Below are 20,473 nucleotides of genomic sequence, written 5' to 3' on the forward strand. Positions count from 1 at the left end.
AATTGTATATTCCTGCTTCGTGCTTATTGTTTCAGAGAACCGGTCTAATTCTTTAATACATGCATGTGACACCTATTGCAACAAGACATGTCAATTTTGAAAGTGATATTCAAATTAAAGACCCGTGACTTTCACATTTAAAGCTGACCGTCTGGTGGTGGAACAGTTACTACCTGTTTTAATGACATACCAGATCCAGATAATGGGATTTTTCTTTTGTTACCCCGACTTGATCCGTGTTACTGGAAATAAAATGTGCTTTATCTTGGAAAATATAATGGTATAACACGTATTTTTGAAATATTAAAACATTGTATGTGTTACTTAAATGAAGGGCTTGGGATTCTCGTTACAGGTGGTTGAATTTGACACGCCTGGGAAACTGATGTCTAATTCTAAATCCAAGTTCAAGATGATGCTAGACGCCACAGAAAACCACAAATTATGATCCAGAATGATTCTTAATTTACTGTGTATGCAATAGGCTTTGTTAACTGGGAAGTGTATACCTACATTTAATGTGAATTTAGTTTATTTTGATCTTGACTTTATGCTGAGCAGGTGATTCTAATCAATTCAGAAAATTAATGAATTATGTATAAATATTGATGTAATTCATATAAAAGTACTATACTTTTGCTACTAATGAGTAGGAATTTAAAGTAGATATAGTAATGATGCATTCAAGTACTTACACTGTATAAAGCTTTATTTTCACTGCAGTTTAATTTTCACTATCACTAGGTCAAACTATGAAAATCCGCAGTGAGTAGGAACTAGTCATAACATTTATATACATGTAGAATGGATTATAGAAACAGATTAGAATGGATTATAGAAACAGATTAGAATGGATTATAGAAATAGATTAAGGCAAGAATTCTTAAATTTAACCAAATGAATGATTACACTTGTGATGTGAATTGAATTAGACAATGTATGAGTGTTTGTGTTTGGTGTGCAGTCAGTGGATTAGATTATTGTTTTTCTCTTTATGTATAGATGTATGTGTCTCTGTATGTACAGTGTATTTTAACCGTTTGTAGAATTTCTATAAATGGCTTTTGTTGTGAGCAAGAAAATATCTTTATATGCTTTCCATAATGGGTTTTGTTTTTGGACGTGAGGAACTTGCGTTTAGTGAACTTGAAGAAACATTAAAATGCATGTATACTTTAAAGAAGTGAATGATAAATATTTATTACTTGGCTATAAACAAGTTATTCTATGTAGATTTGAGATATCCCGCTGTTTGATGTTTATTTTGTGTACTTGGCTATAAACAAGTTATTCTATGTAGATTTGAGATATCCCGCTGTTTGATGTTTATTTTGTGTACTTGGCTATAAACAAGTTATTCTATGTAGATTTGAGATATCCCGCTGTTTGATGTTTATTTTGTGTACTTGGCTATAAACAAGTTATTCTATGTAGATTTGAGATATCCTGCTGTTTGATGTTTATTTTGTGTACATTCAGGATATCCTGCTCTTTGATGGTTATTGGGTAACCCACGTACACTAATTTGACTGCAACTCCACTGTTAACATTTTGAACCAATTTGTATGCTTTATCGGCAATGATTGAAAGAGTATATTTTATACATGACAGAATTGTATTTAAGACGAGACCAAACATACTTATTTCTTTGAAGTGTTTTATATTATGTATATTTTTAAAGATTTTTTTAAAAAAATGTCCTCAAAGTATATGTACATGTATCAAGAATGAAATTTATTTTCATCTACTTACTTTTTGGTTGAATATGAGATTGCTTGTGATATGAATTTTTCATTTCCTGGAATAAACATCTCAACCTTAAGCACCCTTCCCACCCTGTGTGCTCCATTCTACCAGTACTTGTTGAAAACTATCAAAAGTTCCGTGTTTTTTAAATGACTTGATATTCTTATAGAACATGACTCTGACTTTGTCTTTAGAGCAATTAACATGATGTTTTCCTTTTTTTATATATTACAAGACATTTTAATATCTAAAATTCTCTCTCTCTCTCTCTCTCTCTCTCTCTCTCTCTCTCTCTGTCCATCTCTCACTCACTCTGTCTGTCTCTCTCCCTCTTATATTAAGCATTATATTTTCATTCTATACACAGAAACAAATCTAATGAATATGAAATCCATGACCAATAACCAGTATTTGACAGACTGTCGACATACATTGTGTCTTATTGTTAGTTTCATATGATCGACTAGAATTACATGGTAAACTTTTTTCTTTCTTTTAATTTAGAAGCACTTAGTAAAATTAAGACTCTAAACTAAATTGTGTTTTCTGTTTTATACTATACAATTACAGAGGACTTGCTTTTAAATCCCCCCCCCCCTCCCCGGTTATCCATATTCTATTATTAACATATCCTCATGCCAGTTCAATTGAATGTGATGTACGCAGGTATGAAATTCAAGTGGTCAGTTATCTTTAGAGATAGCATTGTACAAATTACACTTCTTTGTACTATGAAAGATTTACTTGAAGTGAGAAAAAACTCATGGAAATCATGTCAATTGTAAAAATGTTTTATATATATATTTATATATATACATATCGTGTATTGGCAATAAGTGAATGCATATTCAATGGTAGATGTTTTAAATGAATTTGTTTTGTTCAAAATGATGATTATTTGATGAATATTATATATGTAGTTCATCAGCCAAATCAGTTATGATCTTTACATTTCACAATAATGTTTTCAATATCATTTCATTAAGATAAAAAATTCTTGCAAGCATTTTTCATGCAAATGTGTAGATTGATATATTTATGAACATATTTGTTAATGATAATCACGTTACAGAACCTGCAATAACTACGCGTCATTGTACCATAAATTTTGTGCCATAAGGCGCATCGTGAATCTGTGCACTTATGAATTACTGTGTACCAGGAAAATTAACGGGAATCCTTTGTGGTCAAAGTTAAACTTGGCCTATTTAAGAAATTGGCATAATTCAAAAGTACATGGAGCAAGATAGTTCAAAATGGGGTCAATCATTTTTACATGTTAGAGTGAAATTCAATTGAAATATTTTTGTTTAAATTCTTGTATACATTATGAATTTGTTAATGCTGACTGTCACAAAATCAAATTGTTGTGTAGTTAAATTATTAATGTTCTTCCTTGAATTAGAATATTATATTTATTATTTGTTGATTATTTAGTTGATGTAAAATTATCATTGTAAATGGAGAATTTAATTATCATAATTATTATCTGTTGATTTCTTAGTTGATATAGAATTATCATTGTAAATGTACCATTACTTGTACAGTATTTGTCATTGGAAATTTCTCTTCACCTTAAATCATGAATATGACTTAGAATGATTTGTACCAATTTTTTGTATACCAACCATATCTTAATTTGTAGATGCAACAGAAATATTAATGCATCAATATACATATTAAAGGGACTGATTCACGATTTTCCCCAAAATTTTGTTTTTCACTTTAATGACCAAAGATTTTGCATAAAAATTAAGGTTATACATGATCTCAGAAGCTCATTATAGAGAGTTTGTTATTTGTTTTATAAACAAAGATTGCCGTATGTTATTGTTTACGAAATTTTAAAAAGAAATGGATATCGATCTAATTTTATTATATCTTTCACATTTCAAGCATTCTTTGGGTAGACTGTATCATCTAAAAGTTAAAATTTGTGACTGCGAAATTAAGATGCTTTATATTACAAAATTAATATTTCACTGGTTTGTTTGTATACATAAAAAGACTCAAGTCTTTGTTTACATAACACAGACTTAAGGCTATAATAATGCTATTATTCTTGCTTTCAGAAGGTCAAAAGTTTGGCTGTCAACATTAAATGAATTATGTTTAACATCAAAAATGCAAATATTTTTTTCAAAAATCGTGAACCAGTCCCTTTAGTGTGGACCTATGCAATAATTAATCTAATATTGATTGGAAGTAGAGTGGGTCCATATAGAAATCCTAGTACATTTAAACTATATGTAACAGCTTCAGTCAAACACAATTTTCTATGCACTATTTATTCTGTTGAAATTGAAATGTATTTTCCTTTTTTTAAAAAGATGCCATGGCAATCATTATTTTGTCATTTCACAACCATTGGTGCTTTCCCGTCAATCCTATACATTATATATATTTTTGCAATGAAGCAATTTGAGAAATGTTATCTGGGAAGAGTGTGGTAATGGTGTGTTGTGCGAGATCTTCGTTATTATGATCATTCATATTTCTTGTTGATTATTTGATGTATAGAGTCGGTAATTAATTAATTATTTTTAATAAACTTAATTCTTAGAGATCCATTATTTGTATTTCACTGCCTGTTAAGATTCCAAATCATGGAAAGATGATTTTTAACTGAGGCCCTGTCTATAGGGGGAGCTCTATAGTGCAAGTATATGCACATCCATCCATCGAGTTTTCCCCGACTTCTTTTTGGCTATCCCTGCAGCTATTGAATTGAAAATTTAGATACGAACCTATATAAATAGGTCGTTACAGATCAAGTTTGAATTTGGGCTTTCTTGATTTATTTTTTATACACCCATCTTTAGACTGAATGTATTGCAGTACATTTACGTCTGTACTTCCTTCTGTCCATTTGGGGTTTTCCGTTTCTATTTTCGTTTCTTTGTCATATCAAGCTGAAACTTGCTGTGTACATGTAGCTTCTTTGTGGGTCATTTTAGATTGTGTAATTGTAATCCATTTTGACCTCTCGCTGGAGTTTTGCCCCTTTATTTAAAATTTAGTGTTGCATGAAAAGTACATGATTTGCGTTTCTAACTCCTCCCACAGTTTTCAAGTCGGGATCTTCTAATTTTACTGTGTTTGTATGGGTATTGAAGATGTGCAGGTGGGAAGAATTTGGATTTTCTTCAATTTTTATACGCCAGTCTTTAGATGGGACGTATTATGGTACTGATGTCTGTCCGTCCGTCTGTCCATTCGGGGTTTTTTGTTTCTAATTTCATTTGTCTGTCACATATCAATCAAGCTGAAATTTGCTATGTAGCTTCTCTACATGTAGATCTTGTTGCTATTTTGATCCATTTGACCTCTCTTGCAGAAGTTTTGTCCCTTTATTTGAAAATTATTAATTATATGGAGGGGTACATAATTTGTCCAGCGAACTCCTCCCACGATTTTCAACCAAGGACCATCTTGTTAAACAGTGTTTGTATGGATATTGAAGATGTGCATGTGGCAAGGATTTTGATTTAAAATTTCTTTAATTTTTAAGAAAATTACAGGTTGTTGAACTTAGTCCTTTTTTAGGAAATATTCATATTATGCGAAGAAAGTATGTCACAGCCCGATGATGGCTGATACTACCTAAGCAAAGTTCTACAATTTACGGATTAAGAAAAAACACCCTATCATTTTCAGGGGCGTGTTATGTACCGTTTGCGGTATTCTTTGTTGAGAAAATAATAGGTTGAACTTAATTGAACAGTTTTGAGGAAGTATTACAAAGTGAGAACATGATTTGTTTATCTCCTCTCACGGTTTAGAAGCTATGGCATTTGTAAACAACTTGTTAATGAAGATGTGCATCTTGCAAGGATTTAAATGATTCCCAACAATTTCTAATTTTCATTGATGTTGAAAAAATCACAAGTTGTTGAAGTTAATCTATCATGGGGAGAACTATTTAAACACAGAGCTCTTGGTTTGTCTTTACCTCTTATTTAAGTTTTTAGTTACTTCACACAATGCAAAATAGAGCATGTCACAGCTTGGTGATTGTTGATAACTATTTCAAAGAAAGTTCTACACCACTTAATTAAGAAAAACACCCTAGAACTTGATGCATGGTTTAAAATAGTATCAGCCATCATCAAGCTGTGACTTGTTTTATTTGGTATTGCATCAAAGCTTGGACAGAAGTCAACGTCAAATACTCCTACAACCTATTCCCCACCCACTTCCCGAACTCTACAATTTGATGAAGTGCATATTTTAAAAAGTTTCTTCACAAAATCAAAGAAATGCTTCCTTGTTTTTGTCATAAATATAATACAACCTGTTAAAACTCAGCATAATAAAGAATTTTGAAATGTAAGCTTTACATAAGTGATGATTTGTAAGAAATATGTAATATAAGTGCACCTCTATTAAATTTCTAGATAACACAACAATGCGAGTTACTGGAGGTCAGTTTATTGAAACTGATACAGCAAACCAAAAGTAAATATTATTTAAAGAGCCTAATGGGACACAATGCTCACCCGAGTCACATTGCACGAGTAGGTGTGTAACACTGACCTTGTAGACACTCACATTGCATGAGTAGGTGTGTGACAATGACCTTGTAGACACTCACATTGCACGAGTAGGTGTGTAACAATGACCTTGTAGACACTCACATTGCACAAGTAGGTGTGTGACAATGACCTTGTAGACACTCACATTGCACAAGTAGGTGTGTAACAATGACCTTGTAGACACTCACATTGCACGAGTAGGTGTGTAACAATGACCTTGTAGACACTCACATTGAATGAGTAGGTGTGTAACACTGACCTTGTAAACACTCACATTCCACGAGTACAACACTGACCTTGTACACACTCACATTGCACGAGTAGGTGTGTAACAATGACCTTGTAGACACTCACATTGGATGAGTAGGTGTGTAACACTGACCTTGTAGACACTCTACAGGCCACGTCTTGTGCTCAATCAATTTTACATGATGCTTGGTTTTCAAGAAAGGGGAACCCTTTGAGTAGCAAAAGATCAAGGTCACTACTAAACATAGTGTAGTGGACACGGCAGGCAAAATGTTTTGCTCGATTGATCAGATACTTCAGATAACTTTGTTATCAAGAGGAAGAACCCTATTGATTTTGGGGTCAAAAGGTGAATGGTCAAGGCACTATGGAATGTTGTAGAAAAAGTTTGTAGACACTCTATGGGTCGCATTTTTGCTGGATTGATTTTAAACGTTACATGAAGCTTTGTTTTGAAATGAAGAACCCTATTGGTTTTGGTGCCAAGATCACTACAGGACTTCATAGAACAGGCTTGTAGAAACTCATTGCGAGGGAACATGCCCCACATTGTGACACTTTTGTTAGTTTGTTGCTTGAAAAAAAAAAGTTTCTCAAATGTACATTTCAATCTCAACTAAAGGCTCTCTAGCCCAGGGGCTCACAATTTCTATAAATCTGCACCCATGCTCCTAGACACAACAGAATTTAATGTAAAAATCTGAAGCCCTACAATGGCGGATAGTTCCAGCAGACCACAGTTTGAATCCATACTACTTAAGGACACCCATGTATTACTTTAACATGTTGTTGTCATGCTGATTTCGAGAAATTTTAATATTCCAACATCCTGAAGATCAGAGGCCATGTTGTTTTTGGTTCATCTGTCTCTTTGTCAAATTCACCAAAGCTGAATTTGGCCATATAGTATATATATTGGGCGAAGTTTTTTCAAGATCTACTTGGCTGCAGTGTCTCAGTGATATGCAATAAAATCCATGTTATATTCAGATTACAACATTGGGCCCTAATAAGGGTTTGGAATGAATATGAACATGCTGTGCTTGTAAAACAATATACCCCAATATATGACCAAATGTGACCCTACCCTGCCCAGGGAAGGGATCATGGTTTAAACAAATTGAATTGACAGTGTATGAGCCTTATGGTTTAAAATTTAAATTCCTTATTATCTCCCCTTGGAAGAGGGCACGACTCATCATTTGAATAAACTTGATTACCCCTCAGCTAAAGATGCTGCGCATAATTTTGTTAAACTTGGCTGAGTGGTTCTCGAGGAGCAATCAATGAGAATAATGACAATGGACAAAGTCTGATCAGAGTCCCCATATCAGGTGAGCTAAAAAGCATGCTCAATCTCAATGATTTTTGCTAATCACTGAAACTGTAAGTGAATTATCTTAAACACTTTCACATGGCAATTTATTCCTTTTTAAAAGAAATCAATTTTAGCAACAGAAGCACATGTAAAAGACAAAATAAACTATGAGATTCAAGCTTGGACTACGATAGAAATAAAATTCAAATGCACCAGAAATAAAGACTGGCAATAAAACAACACAAGAGGGACAAGCAATTACAAAGTCCTGAATCGCACAGCAAGGAAAGCCTGCAAACATTCATCCTGATCTAAAATATTATGCATAAATATTATAGATATATTTATTTTAATCTTTCACATACATGCTGCTCATTGAAAAGAAAAATATTATTGACAGAAAAGTTTGCACACTTTTTATGTGTATCTTAGTGTATTATACAGAATTATCTAATTAATATTTGACAAAAAAGTTTCCACACTTTTTTATGTATCTTACAGTAAAACACAGCATTATCTGCCTTTTGTGTTTTAACACTGCATTTATCTTTCATTAAAAAAGAACAAATAACAAAATGTCTGGTAAATATGTACGTGCTACTCAAACATTCAGGGATATCAAAATAAATATAAATGTATGTAACCTTTCATCCATAACTCACCCTACACTTAATCAGTGCTTGGACTACTGTTCAAATATTACATTTTTATATGTAAAATCAGCACATTCATAAACCGAGTTCACTCACTGCAGAACTCAACTGCAATATCTCTTAAATTGATAATTACATTAACAAGTAATTGTGGCTGCGTACATTTCAAATGACTAACCTAAAAGGTCGAACTTCACACGATCAAGCAGGTTACCATGATTTTTTTGTAACTACTGAGTATAAAATATTAGCTAAACAAAAGCACCAGTTTTAGAAATAAATTCATTGACACAAAACTGAACAGGAGCTCGGCTATTCAGGTTGGATGAAGAAGAGCTCCATAATAATGAGTGAGTGATCCTCGCATAATATAAATAATAATCTTAGTGTCGTGGAATGATATCTTCACATGGAGAATGATATATGTATCTGTATGTCTGATTTTGTGGCAAAAATATGACATAGAGAAAAAGGAGCTTTAAGCAATCTTGAAATCCATATAAAAATAATGACAGAGAAAAAAACCTGTAGTGAACACAAGTGACATCAATTTTTATAAATATAAAATAAATAGCTATAAGTTCTAGATCTAACAAACATGGGACTATCTACATGTACAAATGAGGAGTCTGATATGATGAATAACGGCGAGTGCTGAATCTAAGTTGAGGTTCTCTTAAGGACGAGAGCTGGTTGTGACATCTCGCCCGTTAACTCTGATGGAAAGCCGTTGATTGTGTTGACTATGCCGCTAGTTAAATTGAGAAACCTACAAAAATAAAACAAAGACCAACATACTAGAAAGGACTTAAAATATATGTATTTTGCACAAACATTCATGATCTTGCCTTGCAAGTTTTATTAGTGAGACCAAGCGAGGATTTTTAGTTTGTTTATTACTGCTTATACACTGATACATATTAATCATAAAATTTTATCTGTATCAGAAATCTTCCATCATGTGAATACACTTGTACATATTAATCAGAAAATATTTGTGTGTCAGGGATCTTCAATCAGTATATAGAATTGATGAAGGGCATAAAAACAGCCCTGAAAATGTCATACTGAAAATGGGTAAAGGATCCATAAATCATCAATATGCTTCACGTTGACTTGGTGTCTCTCATGACAAATTATTTTCTCATGGAGTTAAAAGAATAGTTTTGGATGATTGATATTATATTAAAAACATTTTGGATCATTGTAGCTGGGGTGATATAAATATCCATATATATGTTTATTTTGAAGTCACAAACTTTAAAAAGTACAGATGCCATTTACTCCCATAAATTAACTCAATGATTTAAATATTTGTTTAAAAAAAGTTAAATAATTAAATCTTGTGAATAAATGAAATTGGTATTAATTAGAAGATAAATGTAGAATGTAAATTAGAAGTGTAGAAACATTAAAATGCAATTGTTTCATTATTTTGTCTCAAGGAAATAGAAAGTATTTTATTCTAGGATGCCCATTTTGTCCACTGTTTTTTAAATTAGCATTGATATTTAGTCCAGAAAAGTGTTGATATCTAGTACAGAATAGTGTTGATATCTAGTACAGAAAAGTGTTGATATCTAGTACGGAATAGTGTTAATATTTAGCACAGAATAGTGTTGATATTTAGTACAGAATAGTGTTGATATTTAGTACAGAATACCGTTGATATTCAGTACAAAATAGCGTTGATATTTAGTACAGAATAGCATTGATATTTAGTACAGAATAGCGTTGATATTTAGTACAGGTACTGACCATTCCTTTTGTTCAGGGTACAGCTGTTTCACGCCCGGTTCTCTCTCTTGACTGAGTGCCGATTTAATGGACTTAAAGTTTTCCTCTATGCTTTGTTTGTAGGGATCTAACAAAGCATGTCCAACATTGGTTAAAGATTGCTGTAAGAAAACAAAGTACAGAATAAGGTACCGTGAAGTTCCTAAAATGAATATTGTAATTCTAGAATTTACAGATTCTTTAACAATGAAAACAATTAAATGTTAAGATGCACATTAAATTTTTTTTTCAAACTTTACAAACAAACTTTGTTTCCATAGTATGGATATAAAACACATTTAATAAAGACTAAAAGAGAATATACAACATTCACAATAACAAGAGGCCTATGGACCTTAACAGTCACCCGAGTATGCATATTTTTTGGTCTTTAGAAATCACTGTATTATCTGTGTGCCCTTTATACTTCTCCATTTTTATACTCTGTACTAGATATATATTAGTATGATCATCATACACAATTGATAATTTAGAATTCTTTTATCGGAGAGCAAGTTTTATCACATCATAGCAAAAGAAGATTTTCTTTTTGAGTTCTACAAGGGCAAATTAATTTTTACTGTTTTCAAAAAGGGCTCATATATGATCAACTATTAAAGCCCCATCCTGGGACCTAAACCCAGGGGATATAAATTTTACATTGCTTATTATAATTATACAGTTTTTCTACTTGATGTCTAGACATTTTTCTATTGCATTTTCTAAACATTATGCATATGACCAATCTAGCACCACCCTGGTTCCTGAACCCTGAGGTCATGAATTTTACAATTCTGGTATAGGACTCCATGCCATTATAAACATGCAAACATTTGCCTTCTTGACGTCCAGAGGTAAAGAAAAAGATTTTCTAAGATACAATGCATTTTCACTATATGACCAACTTAGCCCCACCCTGGGGCCTGAACCCAGGGGTACAGTTTTGGTAAAGGTCTCATTGTTAATTATAATCATGTTAATATTTTGTCTACTTGATGTCCAGGAGTAAAGAAAAAGATTTTTGAAGATTACATTAATTTTGATGGTTTTAACTACACCCCTCAGGCACTGAGGAGGCAGATTCCACAAAATTCACAATTTTTGTTCCCCTCGACCCATAGATGTTACGAAATTGGTTGAAATGGTTCAGAAGCTGTAATTGTCCAAAGGTGTATGACCAACGCACAACAAACCATAACAGACAGAAACAGATAACAATAGGTCCCCCGAATGACTGCTTATCTTGCAACATTTGGCCAAAATATTGGTGACTTAAATAAAACTGACCAATAATGTTTTATCTGTACTAAACGATTGGCCGTCTGTGTTAACAGATTACTTACATACAATCTCTGTGTGTTTTATCAGTACTAAATGATTGGCCGTCTCTGTTAACAGATTACTTAGATACAATCTCTGTGTGTTTTATCCGTACTAAACGATTGGCCGTCTCTGTTAACAGATTACTTACAAACAATCTCTGTGTGTTTTATCCGTACTAAATGATTGGCCGTCTGTGTTAACAGATTACTTACATACAGTATTGCCATTTGATGAGCTATGTATTTGTGGTCGGACAAATTACACAAATCTGAGTTGATCTGACGAGACAAGGCCGAGAGATTCTGGAGACTGGAGAGATCAGCATAATAATTGTCCAATCCTTCTGTACGTTGATTTAGGTTAAAGTGACCTGGATTTTCTAAATATGCTGCTGCCCGAGGAAAAAGCAAGTCAAATTTCCTCATCACAATATATTGCTGCAAAAGATAAATAAATATATAAAAAAAAGAACACAATCAAAACTGAGTACCTAAAATGAAATTTTTGATAAGTTTCCAGTGTAACTTCACTGGTGATATGCTTTAACTATTACGAATGAAACTTATATTTTCAGTACATGTAAATCTTATATTCCTGTCCTGTATCTATTTACATGCATGCTGTATCATTATCATGCACGAGTATACGTACAAGTAATGCAAACATAATTTACATTGTATCAGACTTTTTTAAAAATTTCATTCCGAGTCTTAATTAAAGTTACAGACTTTGAGTCATTTGTTCAGTTTTGTAATCTTGTGTTTAGTTGGCTGGATCTCAGCATTAGAGCCATTTGTTCAGTTTTGTAATCTTGTGTTTGGTTGGCTGGATCTCAGCATTAGAGCCATTTGTTCAGTTTTGTAATCTTGTGTTTGGTTTTCTGGATCTCAGCATTAGAGTCATTTGTTCAGTTTTGTAATCTTGTGTTTGGTTGGCTGGATCTCAGCATTAGAATCATTTGTCCAGTTTTGTGAGTCCTACCTGTAAACTTGTGTTTGGTTGACTGGATCTCAGCATTAGCTGTTGCATTCTGTCACATACCATGGAGGCTGAAACACAGAAACACAATATAAAAGACTGTGTCCTTCATTAGAATTTATACAAATGCATCTATCATAATAAACATCGTTGGTAACACACTAGGTCTTGCTATCTCTAAGAGACGGAGAGACTGTGGACTACTGATGATGCACAATAAGATATAATGAACAAGCATTCTGAGAGTATTGCATGGCAATACATAGTCCCCCTACTGGTTGCAAAAATCACTGTACCACAACAATATTCAAAGTTCATTATGTAGGTTATGGTAAAAGGGAAAATTGGGGAACCAGGATAGGAATGGTTGGAAATCAACTACTATTTGAGTAGAGGCTAAACCAGAAAAAAAGACAAATCTATAATTAGGTTTAGGTCTTTAACCAAGTCAATAAACTGTGACATGTAGATGATCATGAATAATTTAACTATATTGTAGTATTACTATGCTAGAAGTTTTAATGAGTGTAGTATTCTTAATTCTTATCTACAGAGATAAGAAACTTGGATGTAAACTAACAATTCATGCTATTTTTCTACGTCCAAGGGCCATAACTTAATGGAAAATCAACGGACCAAGATGAAATTCAAACTTGATCTGTAACTTGTGATGGCAAAGCAAAGTACCAAATATCAAATGAATATCTGTAAGCACAACCAAAAAAAGTCCGGAAAACTGATAATTCATGCTATTTTTCTAAGTCCAAGGGCCAAAACGAAGAGAAAAATCAACGGATCGAGACGAAGTTCGAACTTGATCTGTAAATTGTTATCGCAAAACGACATACCAAATATAAGATAAATATCTGCAAGAACAGAGAAAAAAGTGCGGAAAACTGGACTGACGGACAGATGGACGAAGCGTAAACCTAAAGTCCCTCGACTTCATTGGCTATAAACAAAAACATACACTTTCCAAAAGCACTCAGCCTATCTATAACAAGTACTGCTAGAAAGTCCCGTCTATCACAAGTACTGCTAGAAAGTCCTGTCTATAACAAGTACTACTAGAAAGTCCTGTCTATCACAAGTACTACTAAAAAGTCCTGTCTATCACAAGCACTGCTAGAAAGTCCTGTCTATCACAAGTACTACTAGAAAGTCCTGTCTATCACAAGTACTACTAGAAAGTCCTGTCTATCACCAAGTACTACTAGAAAGTCCTGTCTATCACAAGTACTACTATAAAATCCTGTCTATCACCAAGTACTACTAGAAAGTCCTGTCTATCACAAGTACTACTATAAAATCCTGTCTATCACCAAGTACTACTAGAAAGTCCCGTCTATCACAAGTACTACTAGAAAGTCCCGTCACAATGATAATACCAACTAAAGAGTATAACCCTCTCTATTATTGCTCAAATGTCATAAGTTTAGGAGGTTCAAGGTCAATGTCAAATTCTCAAGGTCATCACATTTGAAAGCCATGAAAAGGCCATGTAACAAAGATTATGCTCCTTACATATCAATGCCCTCTTGCTAATATTCACCATAGCTAGGTGTACCATTTTTCTGTGTGAAAACTGCCACTCTATTTGCATATGAGCATAAAAAGTCTGGGGATTTCATCTCAGCTAACTTCAATTTAAAGAAGAAATAAAATTGCCCAATAATTCCCAGAGTTTTATATCCATGGACTTGACTGAAAAAGTGAATCTGTAGATTTTAAATCCCGAGGATAAAAGAAAATTTACAGCATATTAAATAGTTAACCAATGTCAATGCCCCCAACAGATAGGTGGAAACAATTATGGTACGCTCACTCCATCTTTGATTTAAGTGCTTAAAATAAACATCAAGTGCATATTTCTAAACAAAAAAAAAACAAAAAAAAAACACCTTAATTTATGAATACATGTATTAATTTCCCAGTTTTAGTTTATTCAAGCAGTGAATGACAGAATGTAGGAATGTCCATACTTCACTGAGTTTTTGCCTCTAGCTAACACACCTTTATTTGTAAAATCGCTGCTTACTCTGCCGTGTTCTATCTTCTCTAGCTTGTGCTGAAAATTGAGAGAAATAAACATTGATGAACAAAATCTGAATACATATAAAATCAGTGTTATCAACCATAAATAGGTTTAGTCACTATTATCAACAATACATAGATTTAAGGCAGTGGTATCATCAAATACATAGGTTTAGGACAATGTTATCAACAATACATAGGTTTAGGGCAGTGTTATCAACAATACATAGGTTTAGGGCAGTGTTATCAACAATACATAGGTTTAGTCACTATTATCAACAATACATAAGTTTATGCACTATTATCAACAATATATAGGTTTATGCACTATTATCAACAATATATAGGTTTATGCACTATTATCAACAATATATAGGTTTATGCACTATTATCAACAATATATAGATTTATGCACTATTATCAACAATATATAGGTTTATGCACTATTATCAACAATATATAGATTTATGCACTATTATCAACAATATATAGGTTTATGCACTATTATCAACAATATATAGATTTGGGACACTGTTATCAACAATACACAGGTTTAGGGTAGTGTTATCAACAATATATAGGTTTAGGGCACTGTTATCCACAATGCATAGGTTTAGTCGGTTAAAAAGCTCTACAGAGCTTGTGTTTGACATGTTGAATGTATATAGTGCCGACTTTAAATAAAATTTACTTTACTTTACTTTAGTCACTGTTATCAACAATACATAGATTTGAGGCAGTGGTATCATTAAATACATAGGTTTAGGACAGTGTTATCAACAATACATATGTTTAAGGCACTGTTATCAACAATACATAGATTTATGGTAGTGCTATCAAGATTACATAGGTTTAGTCACTGTTATCAACAATATATAGGTTTAGGGTAGTGTTATCAACAATGTATACTAGGTTTAAGGGTAGTATTATCAACAATACATAAGATTAGGGTAGTGTTATCAACAATACATAGGTTTAGGGTAGTGTTATCAACAATACATAGGTTTAGGTAATGTTATCAACAATGTATAGGTTTAAGGGTAGTATTATCAACAATACATAGGATTAGGGTAGTGTTATCAACAATACATAGGTTTAGGGCAGCGTTATCAACAATGCATAGGTTTTGATTTTCATACTTGTGTACCTCACATGTGCATTAATGAACTAAATTGTACACATCTAGTCTCATATTTGTTCTGCTTCAATGATTATGCAAATTACCACATGCTTCCAAGATCAGGGTTTGACACTAAGGCACGTCCGACCGACTGAGTCTACTAAATGATAGGTCCGGTCGGGTAAAATGTCGATTTACTAGTCCGACTGGTCGTGTTGAAAAAATAACAAGAAACTTTACTTTAAACCATAAGATATTTTATTCTTAACTAAAAAGAATAACTGTAGAGTTTGCGAGCAATTTTGAACCGCATGATGACACAATCTCTATTTTTAGTTCTAATAATTAAGTCGCGGTCGGAAGTGGTGTTTTACGACATCTACTCGATGTTAATGTGTGTAAAGTTATGTTTTAGATGAATTTATTTTCATTTTTTTTAAAAACCTAGTTTATTTGAATCAAATATAAGAAAGTATTTATCAAATTAATTGTAAAATGCCATTTTTTGGTGTTGACATATGTGCGGGAATGTCTCTATATTCAAATACGACTTCTCATCCTCAAGGAAAGATGTCCCAAGAGAAAAAAGTAAAAGGTTGGGAAGAAACCAAGCAAGACTTATGAAATAGAGATAAAAAACGGTTGAGGCCATTTTATTTTCAATTGACTAGAGAATTTCCATGCCGAGTAGAATTTAAAGAAACAGAAAATGTGTTTGAAAATGAAAGCGTTAAATTGAATGACGAGACTAAAGCTCTATTTTGAGACAATTAAGTATGTTTTAGTTTATGCAAACTCAATGTTTGTCATTTGAATTAAGTACATTTAAATATGGAGAAACTATTAGTTTCTGGAAAGTTGGTCGGGGCAAGTGGATGTAAGGTCAGGTCTAGCAAAAATCATTTGAAGTAGCCCGACTGGTCTAGTGCTAAAAAAAGTAAATATCAAACCCTGAAGATGTTTGCATCCTCCCCAATTCAAACAGGGTAGATATTTATTTTTCATATCTATATTTTAAAATCTAACTTATAAGATAAGGTTTCTTTGAAAAGTAATTTTTGTGTGTCACAGGTTTTTTTTGGGTTTTTTTTTTGCATGTGTTATTTTTTATTGACCATGAAAGAGAACAGGTAAATGTTTACATACAATTTCTTAAGTTGCATCTAGCATCAATTCCTAAATCTTGCGATTACTTTAAATGACCTTATTGAATTCATGTTTATTTCACACAGAGAGAGAGCAAGTGGGAGAGAGAGAGAGAGAGAGAGAGAGAGAGAAAGAGGTTATTGACCCTTCACCTTACCTGTGATAGCTCCTTCTGACATATTATGTCTAACTGTGAACACAGCGACATCAGCTCTACATCAATGTCCAGGGTCTGAGTGGTGCTGCCCAGCAGTGGCTCATGAAGTCGGACATCAACTGAAACAAACAAGCAGTAACCCGTGAAGGACAATCTGATTAAAATAAGATCCTATGACATGCTCACAATCGTTACACTAGAATCAATCCTAGAGTAGCGATCTACATGAGCGGATCATAGGATCTGATTTTAATCAGATTGCCATGAAGGCGGACATCAACTGAAACAAACAAGCAGTGACCCGTGAAGTCAGACATCAACTGAAACAAACAAGTGGTGACCCGTGAAGTCAGACATCAACTGAAACAAAAACTTCATGACCAAGATCATAATTTTGTACGAAATTTGTAGTTTTCACTCCCAATTACCTCATAAATGTTGCTCAACAAATCTGGTAAAAATTAACTTGATAGAGTACATGTCTAAGAAAATAAATTTAATAACAACAATTGATGATAGACCAGTGAAAGCGAAATGTCGTCGGACCGACAGACATGTCCGGTAATTTGACTCTCGGTCCGCTAAACTTCGTTGTATTTCCAGTCTGAATGTCCGGTGACTTTCCGGCAACGGTTTCGGAAACTATGTTTCGACTTCCAGTTTCGTTTATATATTAAAAATAATACTACTTTTTTCGGTCTGGTAAAATGTGATTCGGTCCGGTAATGTTCCTGTGTTTATCAGACCGAATGTCCTGTAAAAGATTTCAACATTTCGCGATCACTGATAGACAAAAAAAAATTTAGTAGAGGTCACTCAGATAATGCAATCATTATGCAGGTAACCTAAAATATTTAGGGAAACACCAAAAATAAAGACTGCATTCATCTAACATTTATGTTTTGATTGAAGTAAAATAGCATTATGTGAAGATAAGTTGAAGATTGTAAGTTGTCTTCAATACGCAAGTTCCGAGTTAAACAAAAATTATTTCCCTTTGTCGAACTCTTTCGCATTTTATGACGTATGGTGGGTACACAATGTATACATTATATCGTAGACTGGCATTGTACATAACGATTACATACGATTAATGTAATAAAAGCGTAACTTTTGTTTATATCAATCACTGGTATGTATATTCTGGCCATATCAAGCATAATCTGTTTGAATAAGATCATCAAATTGTCTATTAAATCATTATTCGTTTCCTCTTCTACATGAGTGACGCTTTTATCAAAGAAAGATGGCAATTAACAGTATTTGTTTGAGCCATTTTGTTATCCAATACTCATAAACTCACTTTCCCCTGAGATAGGATGGTCTCAGAAACTCTGGATATCATCTTTTAAGAAATAATACAACGATAGTAATTAGCAAATGTACCCACTTTCATCATATTTTACGTCATAATTTACGGAAGAGTTCGACAAAGGGAAATAACTCTTGGGGAACTCGGAACTTCCGTATTGAGGATGAGTTTTTCCCCTATATATTTTGCTTTACAATTTTACTAAAACAAAAGTTAATTGCATTTCACCTATTTACTCGTGTCCTTTGGCACCACTGCTAGTTTTTTCAGATTTGAAAATTGCATTTCAAAGTTTTCATTGTGACATCATAATAGATTACGAATGACACAAAAACAAGCATAAATATTTTGTGCTGTATTTTACATCACAAACAAGGAAAAGTCACTGAAATAAGACTAAATCATGCAGAAAAATCTACTAGAATGGGAATAACTATATCATCGTTTGCTTCCATTAATGCTGACTTAACAGTCGCAAACATCAGTTTTACTGGCTTCGCTAATGTGTCGCTGGTAAAACTCAGTTTGCAAACATTACATATATAACAGGACGGGAGAAAATGTAATGGACCAGACCGGGATTCGAACCCAGGCCCCCTGAATCTCTGGTAAGGTGCTCTACCAACTGAGCTATCTGGCTAATGGTGATCTAACCTGGCTGACCACTACATTCCCCCTCTTTAAATTGTCTTCACACTTAATAGACATCAACCCAGGATCTTAATCCCCTGGCAGGTATTTTCACCTGTCAGTTCAAGAGCTGGTATACCACACCAAATGTAACAGGAAGGGAGAAAATGCAACAGACCAGACCAGGATTCGAACCCGGGCCCCCTGAATTCACTAGTCAGGTAAGTGCTCTACCAAATGAGCTAACTGGCCATCACTACATCATCGGTCGATCTAATCTGGCTGACCGTTACACATATCTGCATTAACAGTCGTAAATATCAAATGATAAGATATACATTCCCTTAATATAAGATATATAGAACGTTGTGAAGTTTTTTTGCGAGATACAACCACGGGGCCTTGCTCTGCAACAGATTTGAAAATAACCAGATGATGTTTATTTATTTTTTACAACACTGGTGCATTACACGCCGGATCCATGAGGCAAGGTCTGGTGTGCTGGACTTTGGAAAACAGGTGCTTGGTCATAACATATGAATACACATCTAACCTTACACATATGTTATGAGCCAAGCACCTGTGCTTTGAAAAAGCAGCTAGCAGACGGCGTAATAGTTGCTTACACGAAAAGTACGTCAGTGACAGTGGTGTCACTCTGTCAATAAACAGAAGTGGGTTTTAATTGTTATTCTGCTATATGTTACCTTTGAAAGACGGGTCATACAACAAAGGAATAACCAGAGGTTCTGTGGAAGCAACACTCATCGTGGAGAATCAATGAAAATGAATTTCCTGTTTTTCGATCCCGATTCAATTTGATTTGGTGTGTAGCGGTTAGCCGGGTTCGATCGCCGGTGGCCAGATAGCTCAGTTGGTATAGCACCTGACTAGAGATTCTGGGAGCCAGGTTCGAATCCCAGTCTGGTCCGTTCCATTTTCTCCCTTCCTGTTACATTTGGTGCCGTAGACCAGCCCCTGGAACCGACAGGTGAAAATGCCTGCCAGGGGATAAAGATCCTGGGTTGATGTCTTCAGGTGTGAAGACATTTAAGGAGGGAGGAATGTTGCGGTCAGCCGGGTTCGATCGCCGGTGGCCAGATAGCTCAGTTGGTAGAGCACCTGACTAGAGATTCAGGGGTCCCGGGTTCGAATCCCGGTCTGGTCCGTTGCATTTTCTCCCTTCCTGTTACAGGTGATTTACTTTAGTTACATCTTCTACGGAGGACGGTGAACAAAAAGGATAAACAACTCAGTCTTCTGCAGAAGAGAGCTGATAAAATAAAGAGCTCTTCATCTTCTACAGAGGAGAACTAATAAAAATAAAGAGCTTTTCGTCTTCTACAGAGGAGAACTAATAAAAACAAAGAGCTCTTCATTTTCTATAGAGGAGAACTAATAAAAATAAAGAGCTCTTCATCTTCTACAGAGGAGAACTAATAAAAATAAAGAGCTTTTCGTCTTCTACAGAGGAGAACTAATAAAAACAAAGAGCT

The 20,473-nt window shown here is 33.9% G+C and overlaps 2 protein-coding genes across 3 annotated transcripts in view; one reads left to right on the forward strand and one right to left on the reverse strand.

Moving 5' to 3' along the window:
* Positions 1 to 4,310, forward strand: part of LOC125657783 (ATP-binding cassette sub-family C member 5-like) — a 56,217-nt gene extending 51,907 nt beyond the window's left edge. For both annotated transcript variants that reach the window (XM_056149315.1, XM_056149314.1), the window contains one exon: positions 356 to 4,310. In XM_056149315.1, the coding sequence (XP_056005290.1) occupies positions 356 to 448 (93 nt within the window). In that variant the 3' untranslated portion in view covers positions 449 to 4,310. The remainder of the gene's footprint in view (positions 1 to 355) is intronic.
* A 3,625-nt stretch (positions 4,311 to 7,935) lies between these two features.
* LOC125657784 (uncharacterized) lies at positions 7,936 to 19,823 on the reverse strand. Its single transcript, XM_048888553.2, has 7 exons — positions 19,685 to 19,823; positions 17,036 to 17,154; positions 14,592 to 14,646; positions 12,582 to 12,649; positions 11,813 to 12,037; positions 10,260 to 10,399; positions 7,936 to 9,270 (listed from the first exon to the last, which is right to left on the reverse strand). The coding sequence occupies exons 1-7, from the start codon at positions 19,743 to 19,745 to the stop codon at positions 9,162 to 9,164; spliced, it is 777 nt and encodes a 258-aa protein (XP_048744510.1). The 5' UTR covers positions 19,746 to 19,823; the 3' UTR covers positions 7,936 to 9,161.
* Between the last annotated feature and the right edge of the window lie 650 nt (positions 19,824 to 20,473).

Source organism: Ostrea edulis, chromosome 9, assembly GCF_947568905.1.
Source record: "Ostrea edulis chromosome 9, xbOstEdul1.1, whole genome shotgun sequence".
NCBI classification, from domain to species: Eukaryota; Metazoa; Mollusca; class Bivalvia; order Ostreida; family Ostreidae; genus Ostrea; species Ostrea edulis.

What these genes read in the sequence shown, in the direction of transcription:
- LOC125657784 (XM_048888553.2), bottom strand. Translation starts at nt 19,745, where the DNA reads ATGAGTGTTGCTTCCACAGAACCTCTGGTTATTCCTTTGTTGTATGAC. An exon ending in CAGCGATTTTACAAATAAAG is followed by an intron (nt 12,650 to 14,591) that starts GTGTGTTAGCTA and finishes TCTGTGTTTCAG; the next exon opens with CCTCCATGGTATGTGACAGA. An exon ending in TACCCTGAACAAAAGGAATG is followed by an intron (nt 9,271 to 10,259) that starts GTCAGTACCTGT and finishes TTATTTTTGTAG; the next exon opens with GTTTCTCAATTTAACTAGCG.